Genomic DNA, 19913 nt, shown 5'->3' on the forward strand with positions numbered 1-19913 from the left:
AGCACTCAACACCCCTCCATTGCTGCTCCAGGGTCTTCCTTTAAGCTTCTTCCCCAACTTCCCTCAGTGACAGGTTGTGACCTAGAAGTGGGAGACAAAGAAACCCTTTCTTCTCCAAGGTGCCTTTGGCCTTGGCCTTTCATTCCAGCCACAGGGACCAGACTAAAGACAATATCATATTAGAACTTTCAGGAGGAAAAGTTCTCTCCTTCTGCTGTGCATTTCAGGGCTCAAACCAGGCTCATCAGGAGTTGTGAAGTGTGGAGCCTCCCACTGGCCCTGGCCATCATCTTTGTAGCATTCAGCTACATTCTACAGGGGTGGTAGTTTGAATAGTGATGACCCCAGTAGATTCCTGTATTTGAGTGCTTGACCCATAGGGATTGGCACTACTTGGAGGTGTGGCCTTGCCTGGGTGGGCGTGGCCTTGCTGGAGGAAGTGTATCACTGCGGAGGTGGGCTTTGAGGTCATTTATGTTCAAGTCAGGCCCAGTGTGGCACAGTCTCCTGCTGCTGCCTGTGGGTCAAGATGTAGAACTCTCGGCTCATCCAGCTCTGTGTCTGCCTGTGCACCGCTGTGCTTCCCGCCGTGATGATCATGGACAGACCCCTGAGACTGTAAGCCAGCCCTGATTAAATGTTGTCATTGTAAGAGTTGCCTCGGTCACGGTGTCTCTTCACAGCAGTGGAACCCTAACTAAGACAGCAGGTGAAAACTTGATAGCCAAGAAAGAACAACACGCGGTCCAACGTCACATGGCTCACGTGACTGGCGAAGGCTCAAAGGCTAGCTATCTAAGCTCAGTGCTGAGAACAGCAGTCCACTAAAATCAAAGTCACATTTATTATTATTTGGGCTTTTTTTTTTTTCTTTTTAAAGAGAGATCACATGGAACCCAGACCTGGAATTTTCGTTGCTGTCGTCGTTAGGGAAGGTGATTTGAATTAGGGTTTCTCTATGTAGCCCTGGCTGAACTGAGACTAGCTCTGTAGACCAGGCTGATGTCTAACTGAACTCAGAGGTCTGACTGCCAGTGTCGGGACTAAAGGCGTTCACGGCCATGTGGAGTTGACCCCAGCCTTTTTTTTTTTTTTTTTTTTTTTTTTTTCCGGACCTGGGGACCGAACCCAGGACCTTGCGCTTGCTAGGCAAGCGCTCTACCACTGAGCTAAATCCCCAACCCCGACCCCAGCCTTTTAAGGTATTTATTTACTTGTTTGGAGGGAGGTTCGGGAACACGTGCAACCGTGAAGGTCGGAGGGCACCACAGAAGCCAGGTCTCTTCTTTCACCACGTGAGTCCCAGGGATCAAATTCAGATCATGAGTATTGGCGGCAGACACATTTTACCTGCCGAGCCCTCTCACTGGCCCCTGACTTTTAACCTCTGATCTTCCTGCAGCCATCTGAGTACTCAAGCTAAGTACCAAGAAGACAAGTGTATACTACCGCGGCCAGGTTTATGCGGTGCTGGGTGTCAAAGGACACCACCCACTGAGCTATACCCGGCCCTTTATGTTTATATATTAAATGCAAACACAAAAGCAAAACACACCACAGATACTTATTTTAAATGCTGAATTTTGAATCTGCCCTTGCCTATTGGGTGAAAAATGACATTTTAAGGGTTTGAGGAGATGGCTCAGAAGTCTCGGTTTCCTGCACCCACATAGTTGCTCACAACCATCTGTAACTCCAGTTCCAGGGGATCTGACACTCTGACTTCTATAGACACTGTACACACATGGTACAGAAAAACACAGGCAAGTAAAACATTCACGCAAAAAAGTAAAATCGTTGAATCTTTTTTAAATGGCGTGTGAAATATAAATCAAATATTTAAATAGATTTTTTTAAACTTTTTTATCGATTCATCGAGTTTCACATCATGCTGCTCATCTCCCAGCCCCCTCATATCTGCCTTTGTCCTTGCACACACACACACACACACACACACACACACACACACACACACACGCCCAATAAAACACAAACAACAGCAGCAAAACCAAAGCATAAAACCATCTCATTGTGGAAGCTGTAGTGTGTCAGTGTGTCCCACAGTATGCCCCTCTGTCCGTGCATCCCACAATCAGCAGGACTGGCCCTTTCATGGGTCACAACCATTCACAGACGATCTAGATTTTGGTGTGGGCCAACTGGGACCCCGGGATCTGGCTTGAGCATTATGAAGAGATGTGAAACTGGAGAATCGAGGGTAGAGAGGAGCAGCCTGGTGGGAGTGCTCAGCCCCTTGACCTGGGGCCATGGTGAGGTCCCAGCCTGAGCTGTCGCTGGGGACCATGTCTGAGTCCATGGCTATGCAAGGTTCATATTACCACTAGAGAGCATCGGGATGTCCCTGCGGACTGCCTCTCCCGTTCTGACCCGGTTCTATTAGTCCAAGCCTATGCTGGGCTGGTGTTGTGTTTGGGAATGCTGAGAGAATGCCGAGTCCCTGTTAAAGCTACAGAGGGGCTCCAGGTGGCCCTGCTGGCTGAAGTTGAGATCCCAATCAATGGCCTAAGCCCCATTGTGAGGAAAACCTTCTGGGACAGGGACGCAGCGCCACCGTGTGGCAGAAGACTGACCAAGCAGGTACAGCTTTTCTGAAGGCCAAAGAAACTCCTATCCAACTAAAGCCCGGTGTTCCGGTCACGTGTTCCTCACTCCCAGCTCCCCTTTGAGCTTGGGCAACTATGCAACCTCTTGGAGTCTCGGTGTGCTTCTTCTAGAATGGGGATAGCAGACGTTTTCAGGAAATCAGACAGTAGTTGTTGGCTCTGTGCTGTTGTTCAGGAAGAGGTGGCCTAGAGGTGGGCCCCTCTGAAAACCCCTTTTCGTCGTGAAAACCCCTTCCCTCAATGAAGACAGTCACTGTGCCACCAGAGAGCTCTTGGTGCATACACAAGCACAAGTGTGTAACCTCAGGCCAGTTTAATAGATCAAAGATTATGGCAGTTTTCAGTTTGGCCAGAAAGGAATTCTCAGTAAGAACTATGAAAGAGAGAGGGTGTGCAGCATAGCACTTGGGAGGCAGGTAAGAGAATCTGAGCTTGAGGCCAGCTTGATCTACACAGTGAGACCCTGTCTCAAGAAGAAGGAGGAGGAAAAGGCGGAGGAGGAAGAAGCGGAGGAGGAGAGGAAGAGGAAGGGAGGAGGAAGAAGAGGAGGAAGAAGAGGAGGAGGAAGAGGAAGAAGAGGAAGAGGAGGAAGAAGAGGAGGAGGAAGAGGAAGAAGAGGAAGAGAGGAACAAGAGGAGGAAGAGGAGGAGGAGGAGGAAGAAGAGGAGGAGGAGGAGGAAGAGGAGGAGGAGGAGGAGGAGGAGGAAAGAGAAAGGCTGCCCATAGTGGCACGCACCATTAATCCTTTAATCCCAGCACTCAGGAAGCAGAGGCAGGCAGATCTCTGTGAGTTCAAGTCCATCCTGGTCTACAGAGCCAGTCCAGGACAGCCAGGGCTACACAGAGATACCCTGTTTTGAAAACAACAACAAAAAGAATCCGTGATGCAGCCTTTGCCTTGGCAATAGCAGAGGTACCCCAGATTTGAGCCGCACACTTAAAAGAAGAAAAGCAAGGCCGATTCAGGCCCCTTCAGATCTGCTGCTGTCTGCCTGCGTCTCTCTAATGGTTGCTTTCATGCTCCCAGAACCTCTCTCCCTGGTGCTTCAACTGTACCCAACATGATGGCTTATGGTGTAGCAGCTTTCTGCCAGGCTCCACTCCAGAGAATCTGAGGCCTGGTAGGAATCTTTGCATTGACTTGTGTGCTACAACAGCGAACTCTCTGTCTCCTCCACACAGGGATTGATTGATTGGTTGACTGGCTGACTGATTGATTGATTGATTGAACTTATTTATTTTATTTTATTTGAGATTGAGTCCTTTTTGACCCAGGCCCTTGAACTTCTGATCATCCTCTTTCAACCTCCCAGGTGCCATGATTACAGCCATGTGCCGCCACTCCTGTTTTCTGTGGTGCTAGGAGGTGTCAAGCCAAGGGCTTTGTGCATACTAAACAAGTACAGGAGCAATGGAGCCATATCTCCAGGCCTCCCCTTCCACAGGCACGATTTCCAAGTGAAATATATGTACAGGAAGCCGTGAAGAAAGAACCCACTGTGGTTGGATTTCAAGGAACCGATGCAGTTGTGCTTGGGTTAGAAGAACCTGTTGAAGAGCCAGCCAAGTGTGGGGGTGCAGGATAGGATCCCAGCTCTCAGGAGGCAGAGGCAGGAGGATCACGCATGAGATCCAGGCCTGCCAAATCTACACCGAGTTAACAAGTGAGATCAAAGAGAATTAGTGTATGTTAGAGAGATTTAAACACATTTTCCTTTCCAACCTCAGCCTCGGTCCCTACAGCAGCCACCATGATGTTGATGCCCAGGGATAGCCAGTGGGCTCTTTACTATGTCTTTTTAAGGAGGGGGTGATCAGAGTTAAGATGTGCGTTATATTGGCAAACTGCCTTTTGCTGTTTGAGGTCACCAAGAAGCTGGCTCTGGCGGCAGGGTGGGCTTCTCCATTTCGGTATAAACATGCTTGTCTCAAAGTGTCCTCTCTGTGCCAGAGAGGGGAGAGCAGCAAAAGAAACCCAAAGTAAAAATACCGTGTCCTTGAGAACAGCTAAAGGGTAAGTGGCTACTTGCAACAGAAGTGACTTTCTTATCCCATGATATAAAAAAATGCCTGCAGTGGGAACAAGGAGCCAGAAGTTTAGGCACCGCCAGTTCAGACATGGAGGAGACACAGAGGGACCTTTCCGTTAGGAATGCCCACCGGCTGCCTCCATTTCCCCTGGATGATTGTGAGCACCTGATGTGATGGTGCTGTTTCTGTCTGCTGCTATGAGGCTGGTTGGTTGGAATTTGGTTGGTGAGACTCGGAAGCCTCACCTAAGAGGACATTCTGCTCTGTCTGGGACACTCCACCTGGCACCCTCCTCCTCCTCAGTCAGTTTCTGCTGGATCTGATGGTGTTACCTTGTGCTTGCACACTCAACTGGGCTACTCCAATTGTCCCTGCTAGATTTTTTTTTTTTTTTTTAAGATAGAGTTTGTATTTTAAATTATGTGTTGGGGGTGGTGGGTCTGCATGTGAGTGCAGGTACCCAAAAGGGCCAGCAGAGGGCGCCTGGAGCTGAAGCTAAAGAGGATATGAGCCATATGGTGCTGAGAATTGAACTGGTCCTCTGAGAAAGCGACCAGGTCTTAGCCACAAATCCAGCTCTCAAGCGCCCCCTGCTGGAAGTTCTGAGTACCTAATTTGATAATATTTTGCTGTCGTTTCTCTGTAGTTGCTACTCTCTACTTAATAAACTCACTCATTTAAACCCAAAATACTTCTGTTGTAGATAATTCTTTAGAACAGTAGCCAAGAAGGATGTCTACCTACCCAACACCCAGAGCTGGCAGACATGAATGTGCCCAGTTTTCCAGTTCAGAGGGAGATATTTCTAATCAGTCACCTCGGTAAAGGCAAAGGGTATTGTTTTGTCTTTAATGAACTGCAGAGAGAGGGTAAGAGAGAGGGAGAATATCTGACTTCAAGTGGGCAACCTAGGCTAAGTTACTCACTCAGACCTTGTCCAAAAGAAAAAGAAAGAGGTGGGAGGAGAAAAGTAAGGAGGAGAGCCAGGTATGGTGGTGCATGCCCTCAGTCCCCAGCCCTTGGGAGATGAAGGCAATATGATCAAAAAGGCAAGGCAAGCCTTACCTACATAGCAAGTTTGAAGCTAGCCTGGGCTACATGAGACCCTATCAAAAATAAATAAATAAATAAATAAATAAATAAATAAATACTACAGTAGAGAGATGGCTGAATGGTCTAAGCACTTGCTGTTCTTGTAGAGAATCCTAGTTCAGTTCCCAGCACCTGAATAACAGGTAACAACCATCTGTAACTCCAGTTCCTGTGGATCTGAGGCCTTCTCTGACCTCCGTGAACACTAGGCACACATTTGGTACACATACATACATACAGGCAGCACACACACATAAAATAAAATTAATTAATTAAATTAAAAGTAGAAAGAGGTTACCTGTTGCTTACCTAATGCACAGTTTGCTTTTCCTTGGGCATGCTCCAGTGTGGGGAAAGAGGTCTGAAGCAATGTTGCACACGGCTGCCTGCATGGAGGTGAAATCATGCTGCACATAGCCATGGGCACACGGACACGCGGACACACACGGAGCTTAACCCTGCTCTATTCTGAGAGCATGTTTGAAGTTTTCCTGTAGCCGAGAATGGGCTTTGGCTTCAGGTTGCTTTTAAGTGGGCTTGTCCATGCAGACTGCAGCCCTCTGGCTGCACCTTGACCTACGGAGAGGTCAACAGAAACATCCCCTCCTTCTACCACACGCAGGCCACTCAGTCAATAGCTAGAGGGAGTGAACTGAGTCAGGGTGAATCTGGCAGCTAGCCTCCCCCTCTTCCAAGAGACTAAGACATAGCATTAGGAATGGTGAGAACAGAAGACTCCAGAGACATCCTAAGCGAGGCAGCCAATGCTGCCGTAAAGAAAGCAAGAGGCCCAGGTAAGCGTCCAAGTTTTCACTACAAGTTAGAAGGCAGGGTCTTTCTGAATGAGTCATTTCTGTGAATTATGCCCATTGTGAAGGTAAACTGTCCTTTTAAAATGTAAATATTTTGTAAGTTGGTTCTTTCAAGCCAAAGAGCTTGCCCCCAGGCTCCATTTGTTCTACTTACCGGTTGTCTGTCCTGAGCCCCCCTGACATCACACCATGCAATGGTAACACATTAGTAGCTGACATTCTTAGCAACTGCTGTCACAGCTGAGGTCACCCACGACTGAAACCTCAGATCTGCATGCTAACAGCTGCCAACACACTAAACTCTGAACCGCACACAGTCATACGTTGATCCGTTAAAGCACATCTTGCCACTTGTGAGGAACATTTGTCCCTAGATTGACTACACTCTGCCTTCAGATTCTACCAGATTCTGTCCTCCGTTGGGGTGTCACTCAGAGCACTGATGAGCTTATCTTCATCCGAGCCATCTACAAAGTCAACCTGGGGTACATCAGGATTCTGTCCTGCTGGGAGCTACTCAGCTCTGGTGTCCCCTTCCTTTATAGTTTGTGTACCTCAGGTTCAGCCATCTTCTTTCTTGAAGCCACCATTCATTGTGGACTGACCTAATCCTTGTCTGGTGACAATTGTGCCATGGTATTTGTGGTTTATTAAGCATTTTCCCATAGTTTTTTTTTTTACTCATAAAAAATATATGAGCCAGATGTTGGTGGCAACACACACCTTTAATCCTAGCACTCGGGAGGCAGAGGCAGGTGGATCTCTGTGAGTTCAAGGCCAGCCTGGTTTACAGACAGAGTTCCAGGGCAGCCAGGGCTATGCAGAGAAACCTTATGTCTTAGGATTTCCTTGCTGTGAAAAGACACCATCACCAAGGCGACTTCTATAAAGGATGACATTTAACTGGGGCTGGCTTACAGTTGTAGAGGTTCAGTCCATTGTTGTCATGGCAGGAAGCATGGCAGCATCGAGGCAGACATGGTGCTGAATGAGAAGCTGAGAATTCTACATCTTGATCCAAGGCAGCCAACACGAAACTGTCTTCCACAGGCAGCCAGGAAGAGGGTCTCTTTCACCCTGGGCAGAGTTTATGCATAGGACCTCAAAGCCCACTCCCAAAGTAACACACTTCCCCCAACAAGCCCACACCTACTCCAACAAGGCCACACCTTCTAATAGTGCCACTTCCCATAGCTATGTATATTCAAACTACCACACTCCATCTCAAAAACCAGTATGTATATATGTATAGGTGTGTGTGTGTGTGCTATGCATGCCTATGCCTCAGTGTTCATATAGAGCTCAGAAGATGACTTTTGGGAGTCAGGTTTTCTCCTTCTGCCTTGAATTCAGGGACCAAACTCAGGCTGTCAGGCTTGAATACCAAGCATTTGTTACCTCACTGAATTGTCTCACACACTCAATTTCATTGCTCACCAAACCCTAAGAATCCCTATTATCACCGCTGTAAAATTAATTGGCTACATATTTTCTATCTGTTAAGGGGTGCTCCTTCTTTTTCCTCCTCCTCCTCCTCCTCCTCCTCTTCTTCTTCTTCCTCCTCCTCTTCTTCCTCCTCCTCCTCTTCCTCCTCCTTCTTCCTCTTCCTCCTCTTCCTCCTCTTCCTTCTCCTCCTCCACTTCCTCCTCCTCCTCTTCCTCCTCCTCCTTCTTCCTCTTCCTCCTCTTCCTTCTCCTCCTCTTCCTCCTCCTCCTCTTCCTCCTCCTCCTTCTTCCTCTTCCTCCTCTTCCTTCTCCTCCTCCACTTCCTCCTCCTCTTCCTCCTCCTCCTTCTCTTCCTCTTATTCCCCTTTCCTCCTCCTCTTCCTCTTCTTCCTCCTCCCTTTTCTTCTCCTCTTCCTCCTCCATTTCTTCTTCTCCTCCTCCTCTTTTTTTTCCTCTCCTCCTCCTTTTTGGTTGCCCACTAATATTTTAGATTACATCTAGTTTTGTTTCCTATCTGACCCAAAAATATTTTGCAAAGCCACTGGCATGCCCACTGTAAACAGGAGGCGCAGACCCGTGCTTAAGAAGAGTATTTGTCGGGGCTGGGGATTTAGCTCAGTGGTAGAGCGCTTACCTAGGAAGCGCAAGGCCCTGGGTTCGGTCCCCAGCTCCGAAAAAAAAAAAAAAAGAAGAGTATTTGTTGTGGAACAAATAATCCTCAGAATTGAAACATCCCTTTCTGGAGGAATGTAAGACCCAAGAAATGAAGAAAACTGAGAAATATCAGGAAGTTCCTAGAACTTATAAGGTTCCGAAGGGCCTCTCCATACTCCAAGGAATGACTACTCCAAGGAATATGACTATCCCAAGAGTAGTCATAACTGCTGAGGGGAGAGGATGGACTCACTGAGCCCCCTGTGAGTCTCCCAGAGAGTCCGGGGGAAATAGCTCATTGTCATTAAGGCTGAGGCAGGCTTTTCTGTGATGTAGTTGCCTTTGAAGCATCCACACTGCCATAAGTAACCCAGATACACCCAATGGTTCACCAATGCAATGGACTTTGGACTTTGATGGAATTATTTAATCTGTTAGTGCCCAGAGGGGAAGCAGGCCAAATTTTATCTCCCCAAGAAAAGTCACATGATGTTCTGATCCTAAGATTTGTTAGAAAAATGGAATGGGTTGCCTTAAAAATAAAGCAAGTGGTCTAGAGAGATGGCTCAGTGGTTAAGAGCACTAACTGCTCTCCAAGAGGTCCAGAGTTCAGTTTCCGGCAACCGCACGGTGGCTCAAAAGTATCTATAATAAGATCTGATGCCTCTTCTGTCATGCAGGCACATATGCAGATAGACCACTCATACACATATATAAATCACTAAAGAAAGTCTTTACGGGGCTAAGCTTGCAAAGCAGGGCTGTGGTTTTATACAGGAGTCCTTTGGTGCGGCTGGACAAAGGAATCTTTTAGGGGTTTGCTTGTAGTCATCCTCAGTCACTGTGACAAATACCACAAAAAAACTCAGCCCAGGGAGGAAGTGGCTCACAGTCTTGAAGCTTTCTGACTGTGACTAGCTGGTGACACTGCGTTCAGCAGATGGCAAGGCGGGATACCATGTAGTAGAGGACAGTGTGCAGCTCATGGTGGCTGGGAATCAGAGAGAGGGGAAAGTGTGGGGGACAAGGTAAAGACCAGAAAGGCACACCATCAGTGAGTGACCCACTTCCTCAGCTGTCTCTCACCTAGCACCTCCCTACTTCCCAATGGTTCAATGAAGAACCATGGGTGGACTAAGAGATCTGAGACCCCCTCATCAGGGTCACTTCCCTCAAATCCATCAGCTGGCAATGTTGGCTTTGGGGAGATATTGCAAACCCAAGACATAGCAGTGAGGAATCGACTGAGGGTCATAAACTTACACTTGGCAAATCTGATGATTTTTAATACCCTGTACATTTAAAAATCACTTTTCTTTTGAAAAAAAGTTTTTTCCAGCAAATTTTGTTTTGCAAATGTTGTTTTATTTTTTTGTTTGTCTTTTTAACTCTTTTTCAAGCAATGAAGATAACCTGTTATTTACTCATGAAAGAAACATAGTGGGAGGGGTTGGGGATTTAGCTCAGTGGTAGAGCGCTTGCCTAGGAAGCGCAAGGCCCTGGGTTCGGTCCCCAGCTCCGGAAAAAAAAGAACCCCCCCCAAAAAAAAAAAAAAAAAAAGAAACATAGTGGGAGGCTGGAGATGGCTCAGTGGTTAAGAGCACTGACTGTTCTTCCTGAGTTCAATTCCCAGCAACCACATGGTGGCTCACACCTATCTGTAATGGGATCTGATGCCCCCTTCTGGTGTGTTTGACAGCTACAGTGTACTCATATGAATAAAATCTTAAAAAGAAAAGGAACGTAGGCTCTTGTGGCCTGTGGGATGACTTAACTAGTAAAAGCATTTCCATGCAAACCCAAGCCAGACACATCTGGTGCCATGCATCTCGAGTGTGTTTTTTGTTTGTTTGTTTGTTTTTTGTTTAGTTTGTTGTTGTTATTGTTGTTGTTGTTGTTGGGGTTTTTTTCCTTTCTAAGTGTGTGCCCTTGCTCTTGAGCGCTGGTAGCTAAGGAGGTCGGCAGCAGGTCCCCTGGAGCTGAGTTATACAGAGAGCTTCCCCACGCGGCTGCTGAAAATTGAATTTCTGGTTCGCAGACAAGAGCAGTGCCCACTTTAAAAGCGCCGAGTCAGTTCTCCAGTCCGTTTGTTTGTTTGCTTGTTTTAATAAGCAACCCTTTTATTTTTCACGGCGCTTACATTTACTTCCAGGCTTAGAATGCATTTGTTTAGAGGAATTAAGCCTCCATCCTCCCGGGCTTGAGTCAGTGAGCGGAAGGTATGGGAGGGTGTGTCACTGAGTGTGAGGATTAGCTGAAGTGAGGGACTCCTGACATCCTTCTAGGCTGGATCCGGAGCTAGCTGAGAAGGCCAGAGGTTCCAGAGTGATAGCAGGGCTTTAGGAAGGGAGAATGGAAATTTCCCGGACGTTTGTCCCCAACTGCAAACGCGGGGGAGGGCAGGGTGCCTTGAACCGGATGCAGGGGAGGGCTGTCGGGGCGGGGGGGGGGGCGAGCTGCAGGCGGTGTGGAAGGGGGCTAATGCCAGAGAATGGGGCAAATCCCTCACCCAGGGTCCCATACCCCTAGTCCGTTTGGTCCTGGGAAGTCACCCGGAAGCAGTGGGTTGGATCCGGGCTCGGGCGGGGGCAGCAGCGGGAGCTGTGGCGTCCTCTGCGCTGGCAGGAAGCCGCCGGGCATCAGAGAGCACAGGGGACTTCGGTCTGCATCCGGGGTCCTGAAGCCGTTTAAACGGCGGCCTAAGGATCAGGAAGGGGAGTATGCTGTCGGCTGGCTTCAACTGCTGGATGCTGCGCAGTAGCTACACGGCAGCTCGGAAACCGAGTGCAGAGCTTCAGAACGAGCTGTTTTCCGCACTGGCTGAGACAGGAAGCGAGAAGATGAAAGGGAGTCTAACTCCTTCCTATACAAATTTAAAATAAGTAAAGCTTAGCTCCAAAAGAATCGTGCTCCAGGTGAGGCTCGAACTCACAACCTCGGCATCGCTCTGCATGTACTGCTGTATAAGTACCGCGCGCTAACCGATTGCGCCACTGGAGCTCCGCTGTGGCCGCCTTGCGAAGGCTCTATCAGACCCGGCAAGGCGTCGGTGGAGCATGCGCATCCGCCGCCTGCGGGCGCCGCTCGGACCCCAGCTTCCCGCAACGTGGGACCGGACTGAGGACTGTGAGCCAGTGTCGGGAGTCCGGGGGGAGTCTGCGGGATCGAGCTCGCACCGCCGAGCTCGCGGGGAAGGGGCGGCGCCCTCCGCGAGGCCTCGCTCCGGCCGGCCCAGCCCCCCGCACGCGCAGACAAGCCAGGCAGGGGCGGACAGAGTCGCCGCGCGGCTCCCATCCGCTCCGGGAAGCGAACCCGGATCCCCGGCCCGCCCTTCCGATGGCGCGAGGCCGGGCAGCGGAGCCTAGCTCGGCTTCTCAGCCCGAGGGTCCTGGGGGTACGAGCTGCTGGTGCTTCCTTTCTTCCCATCCTAAAAGTTTCAACGTTTAAAACCAAAAGAGCCAGGAAGTTCAGAATATCCGTTTCTTTCTTAAAACCAGAAAAATCGAACACAGGACCGAGGCCCATATTATGACTTCTGGGCCACTACGCACTTTGTGAGGCCCCTTTCCTCTTTACAGAACGTAAAAACAATGTAGTTTATGAAAATACGAGGAGACTAGCGAGCGAGCTCAGAGGTTAGGAGTACTGCTCTCGCCGAGAACGTCGAGTCGACTTGGCTCACAATCCTTCTTAACTCCAATTCCGGGGCGGGCTGCGGCATGCACAGACAAATACATCTACAAAATCTTAAAAAATAAATAAATATTTAAAAAGGAAAAAAAATAGGAAGGTTACTTAGAAAGGAGACCAATGTGGGAGGAGGTGGTGGAGGAGAATTTTGTTCCCCAGTCCCTGTTGTGTATCTGCTGTTTGCAGTAGAGGATCAGCCACTGCGTGTACATATGTATACAGATAGTGGGGAGCCCGAAGTTTACACGGAACGGTGGCACCTCATAAAGGGAACTTAAATAGTTTAGGTCCCAAAGAGACTAAGGCCCCGGTGTTACTGAGCCAGGAGCCGGAGAGAGGGCGCCAGGACCACAGGAAAAAAAAAAAAAAAAAAAACTTCCTGAGCCCCTTTCTGATCGCCTCCAGAGAGCAGGGAACTAGAGTCTCACCAAAGCTCTCACTGGTCTTTCTTCGTCTTCAAGGGGGCTCAGGTCTCTTATCTTTCCTTATCTCTAAATCCAGGAATCTCGACTGGAGAATATTTCCCCACATAACTCCTCCCAGCACACTGATGTTGACTAAGACATGGTCTCCCCATGGAACCAAGGCCGGCCACACACTCCTCCTGCCTCTGCCTTCAGAGTGCAGGTTCTACCGGCCAAGCCACCGACCCCATTGCCTTGAAATAATTTGAACTATTATATGTTACATAATAAGACAGTGATTTTTGAAAAATAAAACTTTCTCTAGGTGCAAAAGGGTAGTTCAACCTTGCAGCGCGTCCAGTGTAAAAAGAATCTCGATCTTTTGCATATAACAAATAAAATGTTTAATTATGTAAGGCAAGGGGAAAGCATGCTGTGTTAAGAGATAAGTTTTAAAATAACATGTCATCTTGGCATAGGGATGAATGTACTGTATATTAAAATGTATGAAATGTAATGACTCATTGTGGCAACAGAAATAGACAAAAACTGTTTCTTAAATGAATGTTTGGAGTTTATGCCTTTTGTGCTGAAAAAAATGTTGTTTTTTAAAGTTCTATGCTTTTGTGTTTAAATGGTGAGATGAACTGGAAGGGTTTCAATTGCTCTGCGTGTGTGTGTATGTGTGTGTGTGTGTGTGTGTGTGTGTGTGTGTGTGTGTGTGTGTGTGTATGCGTGCGTGCTGCAAATTACAAGAGGGAGCCATGGCTGTGTTTATTCCTGACAATGAAAGGCCAAATAGCATGTAATGGCCACTGTTTTCTCTCCGGGACTTTGGTTTCTGCTACACAAGAGGCATTGTGAGAAGCCACACAAACATGTTGATTAGCTGGGATGCAATCTGTGGGTCTGGTGAATGGAGATCATCTTGGTTTGAATTTATGGAACTGCCGTTTTATGGTCTTCGTTTGCTTTATTTCATCGATTTTTTTTTTTTACATTTCTTATTTTTAGCCAGCGTCTCATTATGGTTATGTATTAAGCATAAATGCTGCTGAACAGAAGCCAAGTCCTGCACAAGGAGCCCCAGAACAGCCATCATGGACAGACAGCTGGTGTTGGAGACTCGCTGTGGGTACCAATCACACCCACCCGAGAGCTTCCAGAACAATTCTGTCTTAATTGGAAGGTCTTCAAAAAATTTTAAGGGGTTTTGTTTTCCTTGGTTTGTTGGTTGCTCTCTTGAAACCAAGTCTCACGGTGCCCAGGCTGGCCTCGAAGTCGCTATGTAGCAGACACTAGTCTTGAATTCCTGACCCTCCTGCCCCTGCCTCCCAAGGGCTGCTGTGACAGGCGTACAGCACAGCACCTGGGTTTTAAGCATCCTTTATCATTTTTTCTTTGGAACTGGAAGGTTGGCTCAGAGGTTAAGAGCGTTTGCTCTCTCCAAAGAGCCCAAGTTCAGTTCCTAGCACCTACGCTAGGCAGTTCACAACCCCCTATAACCCAAGCTGCAGAGGGGCTGATGCTCCCTTCCGACATCCACACACACTCACACATGTGGCATGTACACGCAGAGACACGCAGTCACGTAAATAAAAAATGAATTGAAAAAATAAAAACTATGTTTCTTAAACGAAAACCGTGGGCTGGAGAGATGACTCAGTGGTTAAGAGCACTGGCTGTTCTTCCAGAGGTCCTGAGTTCAATTCCCAGCAACCACATGGTGGCCCAATTACCACCTGTAATGAGATCTGATGCCCTCTTCTCGTTTGTCTGAAGACAGCTACAGTGTACTTATATAAGTAAGTAAACGATAAATCTAGAAAGAAAGAAGAAAAATCACAAAATGTCATAGCCACCTGCTGGAAGTTTTTCCAATGCTTTGTGGTTATCCGCGCCTAAGTGCCCTCCTTACCCACATGGTTCCTGAGCCCCAATAGTGCCATGTGAGAATGACCCTTTATCTTCTTGAGACAGAAGGAGACGCCAAGGCCCAAGTTCAGCGAAGTTTCATGCACGTGTGAGCAGATTGCAGAGTGGAGAAAATGTGAATTGAAGGAGCACGGGACCCTTCCCTCTGTATTGAAGTCAAAATGAGGAATTGCCGAGAGCTAGTCAGATGCTAACACATTCCAAAAACTGGTAGTATCCAGTGTTGACAGGAGGATGGGAAAATGGATACTTCTGTCTTTTTTTAATTATTAAATTATTTATTTTATATGTGTGGGCATTTCGACTGCACGTATAAAATATGTGTGTGGCCTGCAGAGCCCATAGAGGGCATCAGATCTGGAGCTGGAGTTACAGATGGTTGTGAGCCTAGTGGTGGCTGTGGTTGCTGGGAATCAAACCCAGGTTCTTTGGAAGAACAACCAGCGCTCTTAACCACTGATCCATCTTTTCGGCTCCTCTAGACCAGTATTAAATGCACGTAGCCATTGTCTGATGGATACAAAATACCTGAGGACAAATAGAATTGTCTGATCTAAGCTATGCTGTCTTGTAAAATGTACTGCTTTTTCGTACATTGCTAATAGGAAAATAGCACCTTTTGAACATAGTACTGAAACACTACCACCATGTCACCTGGAATTTTTATCTTAACTTATTAAAGTAGTTATTTTAGACAAACGGACAGTTTCCAATAATGCATCTCGTCTGATGCTTACTACTTTCTCCCCGCTCCAGGCTCCCCCAACACAGTTTCTTCTGCATCAACAGAATCTACAAGGGGAAAAACGGCTCGTGGTCTGGGAGCACAGGGTACTTGTGGATAACCTTGGGAGCTCATTCTTGATTTCACAAAGATGTCTTGTATTTGTGTTTTGTTTTGTTTTTGGTACTTACAAAATCCCTAGCTCCTATCAGTGGGAGGAGGGCTTGACAGAAACCGTTACATCCAGTTGGTGTGACCACATGAACAGTCTTCAAAAGGGGACCGTTCCGAGGGCGAAAGACCAGTGGGCACAAACTGTGACTGTCCCGGGTAATCTGAAGATACGTCTAACCCAATCACTGGGCACCCTAGTCACCGGGCACCCCATTTTTTTACAATCAATAAATCAAAAGACATGATTCAGGAAAACTCTCCTTCAGTGTTTTGAGTTGTGAGGACACAGACAATGGGAGTGGCAGAAAGTTACCCTCCTCTGCTTCTCCTGTGCTCTGCAGCCCTGGAACTGGACCCAGATGACATTGTTTCTCCATCATCTCCTGCCACTGTCTGGCCCTGCAGTAAAGGTGCAGGGGCTGTTATCCCTCCGTCCGGTGCTTTGCTTCTGGCCTCTGCATCTCAGCAGCCAGTAGATAGATTCCCACTTGAGACTGGACAAAATGTTTGCCCACATGCTGATAGCCTGAAACCCTTTAGCCACTTCTCTGCCACCCAGTGGGCTGCCTTTACCTGGGAGCTCTGGATCCCAGAAGACAGGCAGCTGGCAAAGATTCCTTTGCTCTGCATCCTCGCCAATACTTGGTGTTAGACCTTTTTGTTAGCTGTTCCTCTGGGCATAGTTTTCTTGTTATCTATCTTGTTATGATCCTTTCTATATTACCCTCCCACTGATAGGAGCTGGGAATTTTGTAACTATGGAGTGGTGGAGGAATATAAGAAATCTTTGTGAAGTCAAGAATGAGCTCCCAAGGTTATCCACAAGTACCCTGTGCTCACAGACCCTGAGCTGTTTTCCTCCTTTGCAGCGTCTGCTGTTTTGTATGCAGAAGAAACTATGTTACCAGGGAAAAACGGAAAGTAGGTTTCAGGGTGCTAGCATTTCTGACGGAAGTCCTTTTCCCCATTCACACTTCTTTCAATGCTGATAATGAGGATAGAACCAAGGGGCTTTTGCTTGTGCCAGGGAGCTACAGTCCGGCCTCTGCTTACGCTTCAGAGGAAGTGCTTCTTCAGATGTCTTCATTAAGTTTCTTCTATTCATTTAGATTATTTGATCTGTTTGGGTCTTTTCATCAGATTTATGAGAAATTCCTTTAGTTTTACTTATTAGTAGTATAAATGGTGTGTGTGCGTGCTTGTGTGTGTGTGCGTGTGACTAAATGACTTTGGGCAACTCAGTTTTCTTCACAGTAGGTAACAAATATAAATTCATCCCTGACTCCTGGGCTACAAAGGAATGCCAGTGTTGACACTCCTCCGGGTGCCTATGTCCCCAGGATTACACACACATCCACTCTCATCCAAATCATTTGGAACTGTTTCATGAAGAGGCAGAAATGATAAGATACTGGGGGCAGGGGGTGTTCTGGAGAGATAGCTCAGTGGTTAAACATGCACGCTGTACTTGGAGAGGATCAGGGTTCAGTTCCCAGCACCCATGATGGCTCATAGCCATCTGCAACTCCTTCCCAAGGGATCTGATGAAGACACTGGGCAGGCAGGTAGTATACATACATGTATGGAGGCAAAACACTTACATATAAGATAGATTGAAAGATAGACAGACAGGCAGACAGACAGACAGGGCCCCCTGTCACTCTTGACAGGGTATGTCTGGTCTATTACTATTGCTTTGCTTTTAAATAAAACTCCTTTGCTTTTTTGCAGTTTGTTTCTACCTTTTCTTGAATGAAAGTCTGGGAACCTGAAAATACCAGATCCAAGCAACATCTACTGGTTACTACTGGTTTTGTCCCAGTAATGCATGTAAGTATGGACAGGTGAGCATCTTGTGGCCAGCACACACACCTGGTTCTTACTTGGTGGCAATCTGATCTCCCAGAAACATGAAGAGAATTACCTAAGTCTGCTGAGGTCTGGTCTTTTGCTGTATTTTGCAAAGCTAAATGCAGCTACCAAGACCTGGTTCCCTGAGAGACTGGAGAGTCCTAATATAGACCTAGGTGACCTTACATCCAAGTTATTTCTCATTGGTAAATAAAAATGCTGACAACCAATAGCTGAGCAGAAGAGACATAGACGGGTCTTAGGATTCCAGGGCTGGGGGTCACAGGAGAACCATTAGGTGAAGGAGGGAGAGAGGGAGAGAAAGGGAGGAGGAGGGGGAGGGGAAGAGGGAGGGGGAGGGGGAGAGGGAGAGGGAGAGAGACACCATGGGTTAGGAGTCAAGAAAACATGGCCCTGAGGGCTGGCCAACTGAGGTTAAGAGCAGCCCAGATGAAAATAACTCGGGGTTATCAATAGGAAAATATATTCTAATAGCATAGAGGGCAGATATCTGCCCAGCTCTTGTACTGTTTAAGGCTTATTGTAAATATAAAAGGTTGTGTGTCTTTTAGTCCGAGAACTGAATGATCAAGGTGGTGTAGAAACCCCAGATTGGGATTAAAATTTTCAACATAGGTCCAGTAGGAAGAATGGAAGGATGGTGCTAACATGACTTAACCCACTCTGCATCCCCCACAGCAGATCAAGTACCTTCAGCGATGGAGACGGGACATGGTCTGAAGGAAACGCTGTCTGTAATCAGCTCTCCTCAGCCACCAGGAATAGGATGTGTGCTAGTCACTTTTTTCATTGATGCCACAAAAACCTGACATGAGCAACATCCAGGGTGGGTCTCCTCAGTTACAGCTCCCACAAATACCCTTTAGCTACTGTGGTGGTCTGAACGAAGATATCCCGCACTGCCCATCGGGAGTGACACTAAAGAGGTGTGGCCTTGTTGGAGTGGGTGTGGCTTTGCTGGAGGATGTGTGTCCATAGGGGGGTAGGCTTTGAGGTTTCAGAAGCTCAAGCTGGGCTTAGTGGCTCAAGGTCTCTTCCTGCGCCTTCGGATCTGGATATAGAATGCACTCCTCCTTCTCCAGCACCATGTCTGCCTACACACCGCCATGCTTCCCACCATGATGATAATGAACTAAACTTCTGGAACTAAGCCAGCCCCAAGTATGTTTTCCATTATAAGAGTTGCCATGGGGGCTGGAGAGATGGCTCAGCGGTTAAGAGCACTGACCGCTCCTCCAGAGGTCCCGAGTTCAAATCCCAGCAACCACATGGTGGCTCACAACCATCTGTAATGGGATCTGGTGCCCTCTGCTGGTGTGCCTGAGGACAGCGACAATGTATCCACACACATAAAATAAATAAATATTTAAGAGAGAGAGAGAGAGAGAGAGAGAGAGAGAGAGAGAGCGCTGCCGTGGTCATGGTGATTCTTCCTGTTAACTGAAGGGGTCTCTTTGTTTATTTTTTTGGTTTTGTTTTGTTTCATTTTTATATTTTTAGATTTATTTAGTTACGAGTGTTTGCCTGCATGTGTGCTTGCTCACCGTGTATGTGTGTGTGTGTGTGTGTGTGTGTAGTGCCATTAAAGGCCAGAAGAGGGCATCAGATCCCCCAGAACTGGAGGTACGGACAGCTGTGAGCAGCCATGTGGATACCGGGAACCAAACCTGAGTCCTCTATAAGAGCAGCCGGTGCTCTCAATGGCTGAGCCATCTCTCTAGCCCCGTGTCTTTAAACTGTTTAAACTACATTTTCATTTAGTAGGGGGAGGGGTGTGCTTGCTTGTCACCTAGCATGTGGAGCCTGGGGACCAAACTCAGGGCTCTTTAGCCAGCTCCTGTACCCACTGAACCGACTCAGCATCCCTTAAGCTACAGGTTCACCGGAGTCTCGGTTACTTGCAGCTATGAGGATCCTCATAGATTATAAAAGAAGAAACAGGGTGTGTGTGGTACATAGAGTATTGCCCTCTTCCGGTTGTTGTGATAAAATACTCTGACAAAAACAGCTGAAAGGAGGAAAGGGTTTTGTGTCACAGTTCGTGGTTCACCATGATGAGCAAGCCAGGATATCAGCTGATCACAATGCATCTGCAAACAAGAAGCAGAAAGCAGCGGACACTTGGGTTCAGCTCACTTTCTCCTTTCTATACACTTCAGGGGAGCCTTGGGAATGGTGCACCAATAGCGGGCATATCTTCCCTAGTCAGAATAATCCCCAACAGACTTTCAGTCTTAGCTTGATTTCTATTATTGTGATAAAGACCGTGACGAAAAGCAACCTAGGAAGGAAAAGGTTTACTTGGTTTACACATCCTGATTACGTCCATCTTTGAACAAAGGACAGGAACTCGAGGCAGGAGGGACCTGGAATCAGGAGCTGATGCAGAAGCTGTGGAGGAGTGCTGCTTCCTGGCTTTTTCTCCATGGCTTGCTCAGTTTAGCTTATTGTACAAC

General features: G+C 47.5%; 1 protein-coding gene and 1 non-coding gene across 5 annotated transcripts; both read right to left on the reverse strand.

Moving 5' to 3' along the window:
* Positions 1-10744: 10744 nt before the first annotated feature.
* On the reverse strand, positions 10745-17940 carry LOC102548459 (wiskott-Aldrich syndrome protein family member 1-like). Of its 4 annotated transcripts, none has more exons than XR_010052171.1 (2): positions 11641-17940; positions 10745-11357 (listed from the first exon to the last, which is right to left on the reverse strand). XR_010052171.1 is itself a non-coding variant. In XM_039078117.2 (2 exons), exons 1-2 carry the CDS (start codon positions 12181-12183, stop codon positions 11207-11209), a joined length of 741 nt encoding a protein of 246 aa, XP_038934045.1. In that variant the 5' UTR covers positions 12184-17940; the 3' UTR covers positions 10745-11206. The 4 variants fall into 4 exon arrangements, 2 of the variants coding, with proteins under 2 accessions (XP_038934045.1, XP_038934044.1); XR_010052170.1 differs by having other exon boundaries at positions 10745-11478; positions 11594-17940; XM_039078117.2 differs by having other exon boundaries at positions 11594-17940.
* On the reverse strand, positions 11566-11658 carry Trnai-uau2 (transfer RNA isoleucine (anticodon UAU) 2). Its single transcript is given in 2 exon segments — positions 11566-11601; positions 11621-11658. It is a non-coding gene; the product is annotated as a tRNA-Ile (tRNA).
* Positions 17941-19913: the final 1973 nt, after the last annotated feature.

This window comes from Rattus norvegicus, chromosome 6 (assembly GCF_036323735.1).
Source record: "Rattus norvegicus strain BN/NHsdMcwi chromosome 6, GRCr8, whole genome shotgun sequence".
Lineage (NCBI taxonomy): Eukaryota > Metazoa > Chordata > Mammalia > Rodentia > Muridae > Rattus > Rattus norvegicus.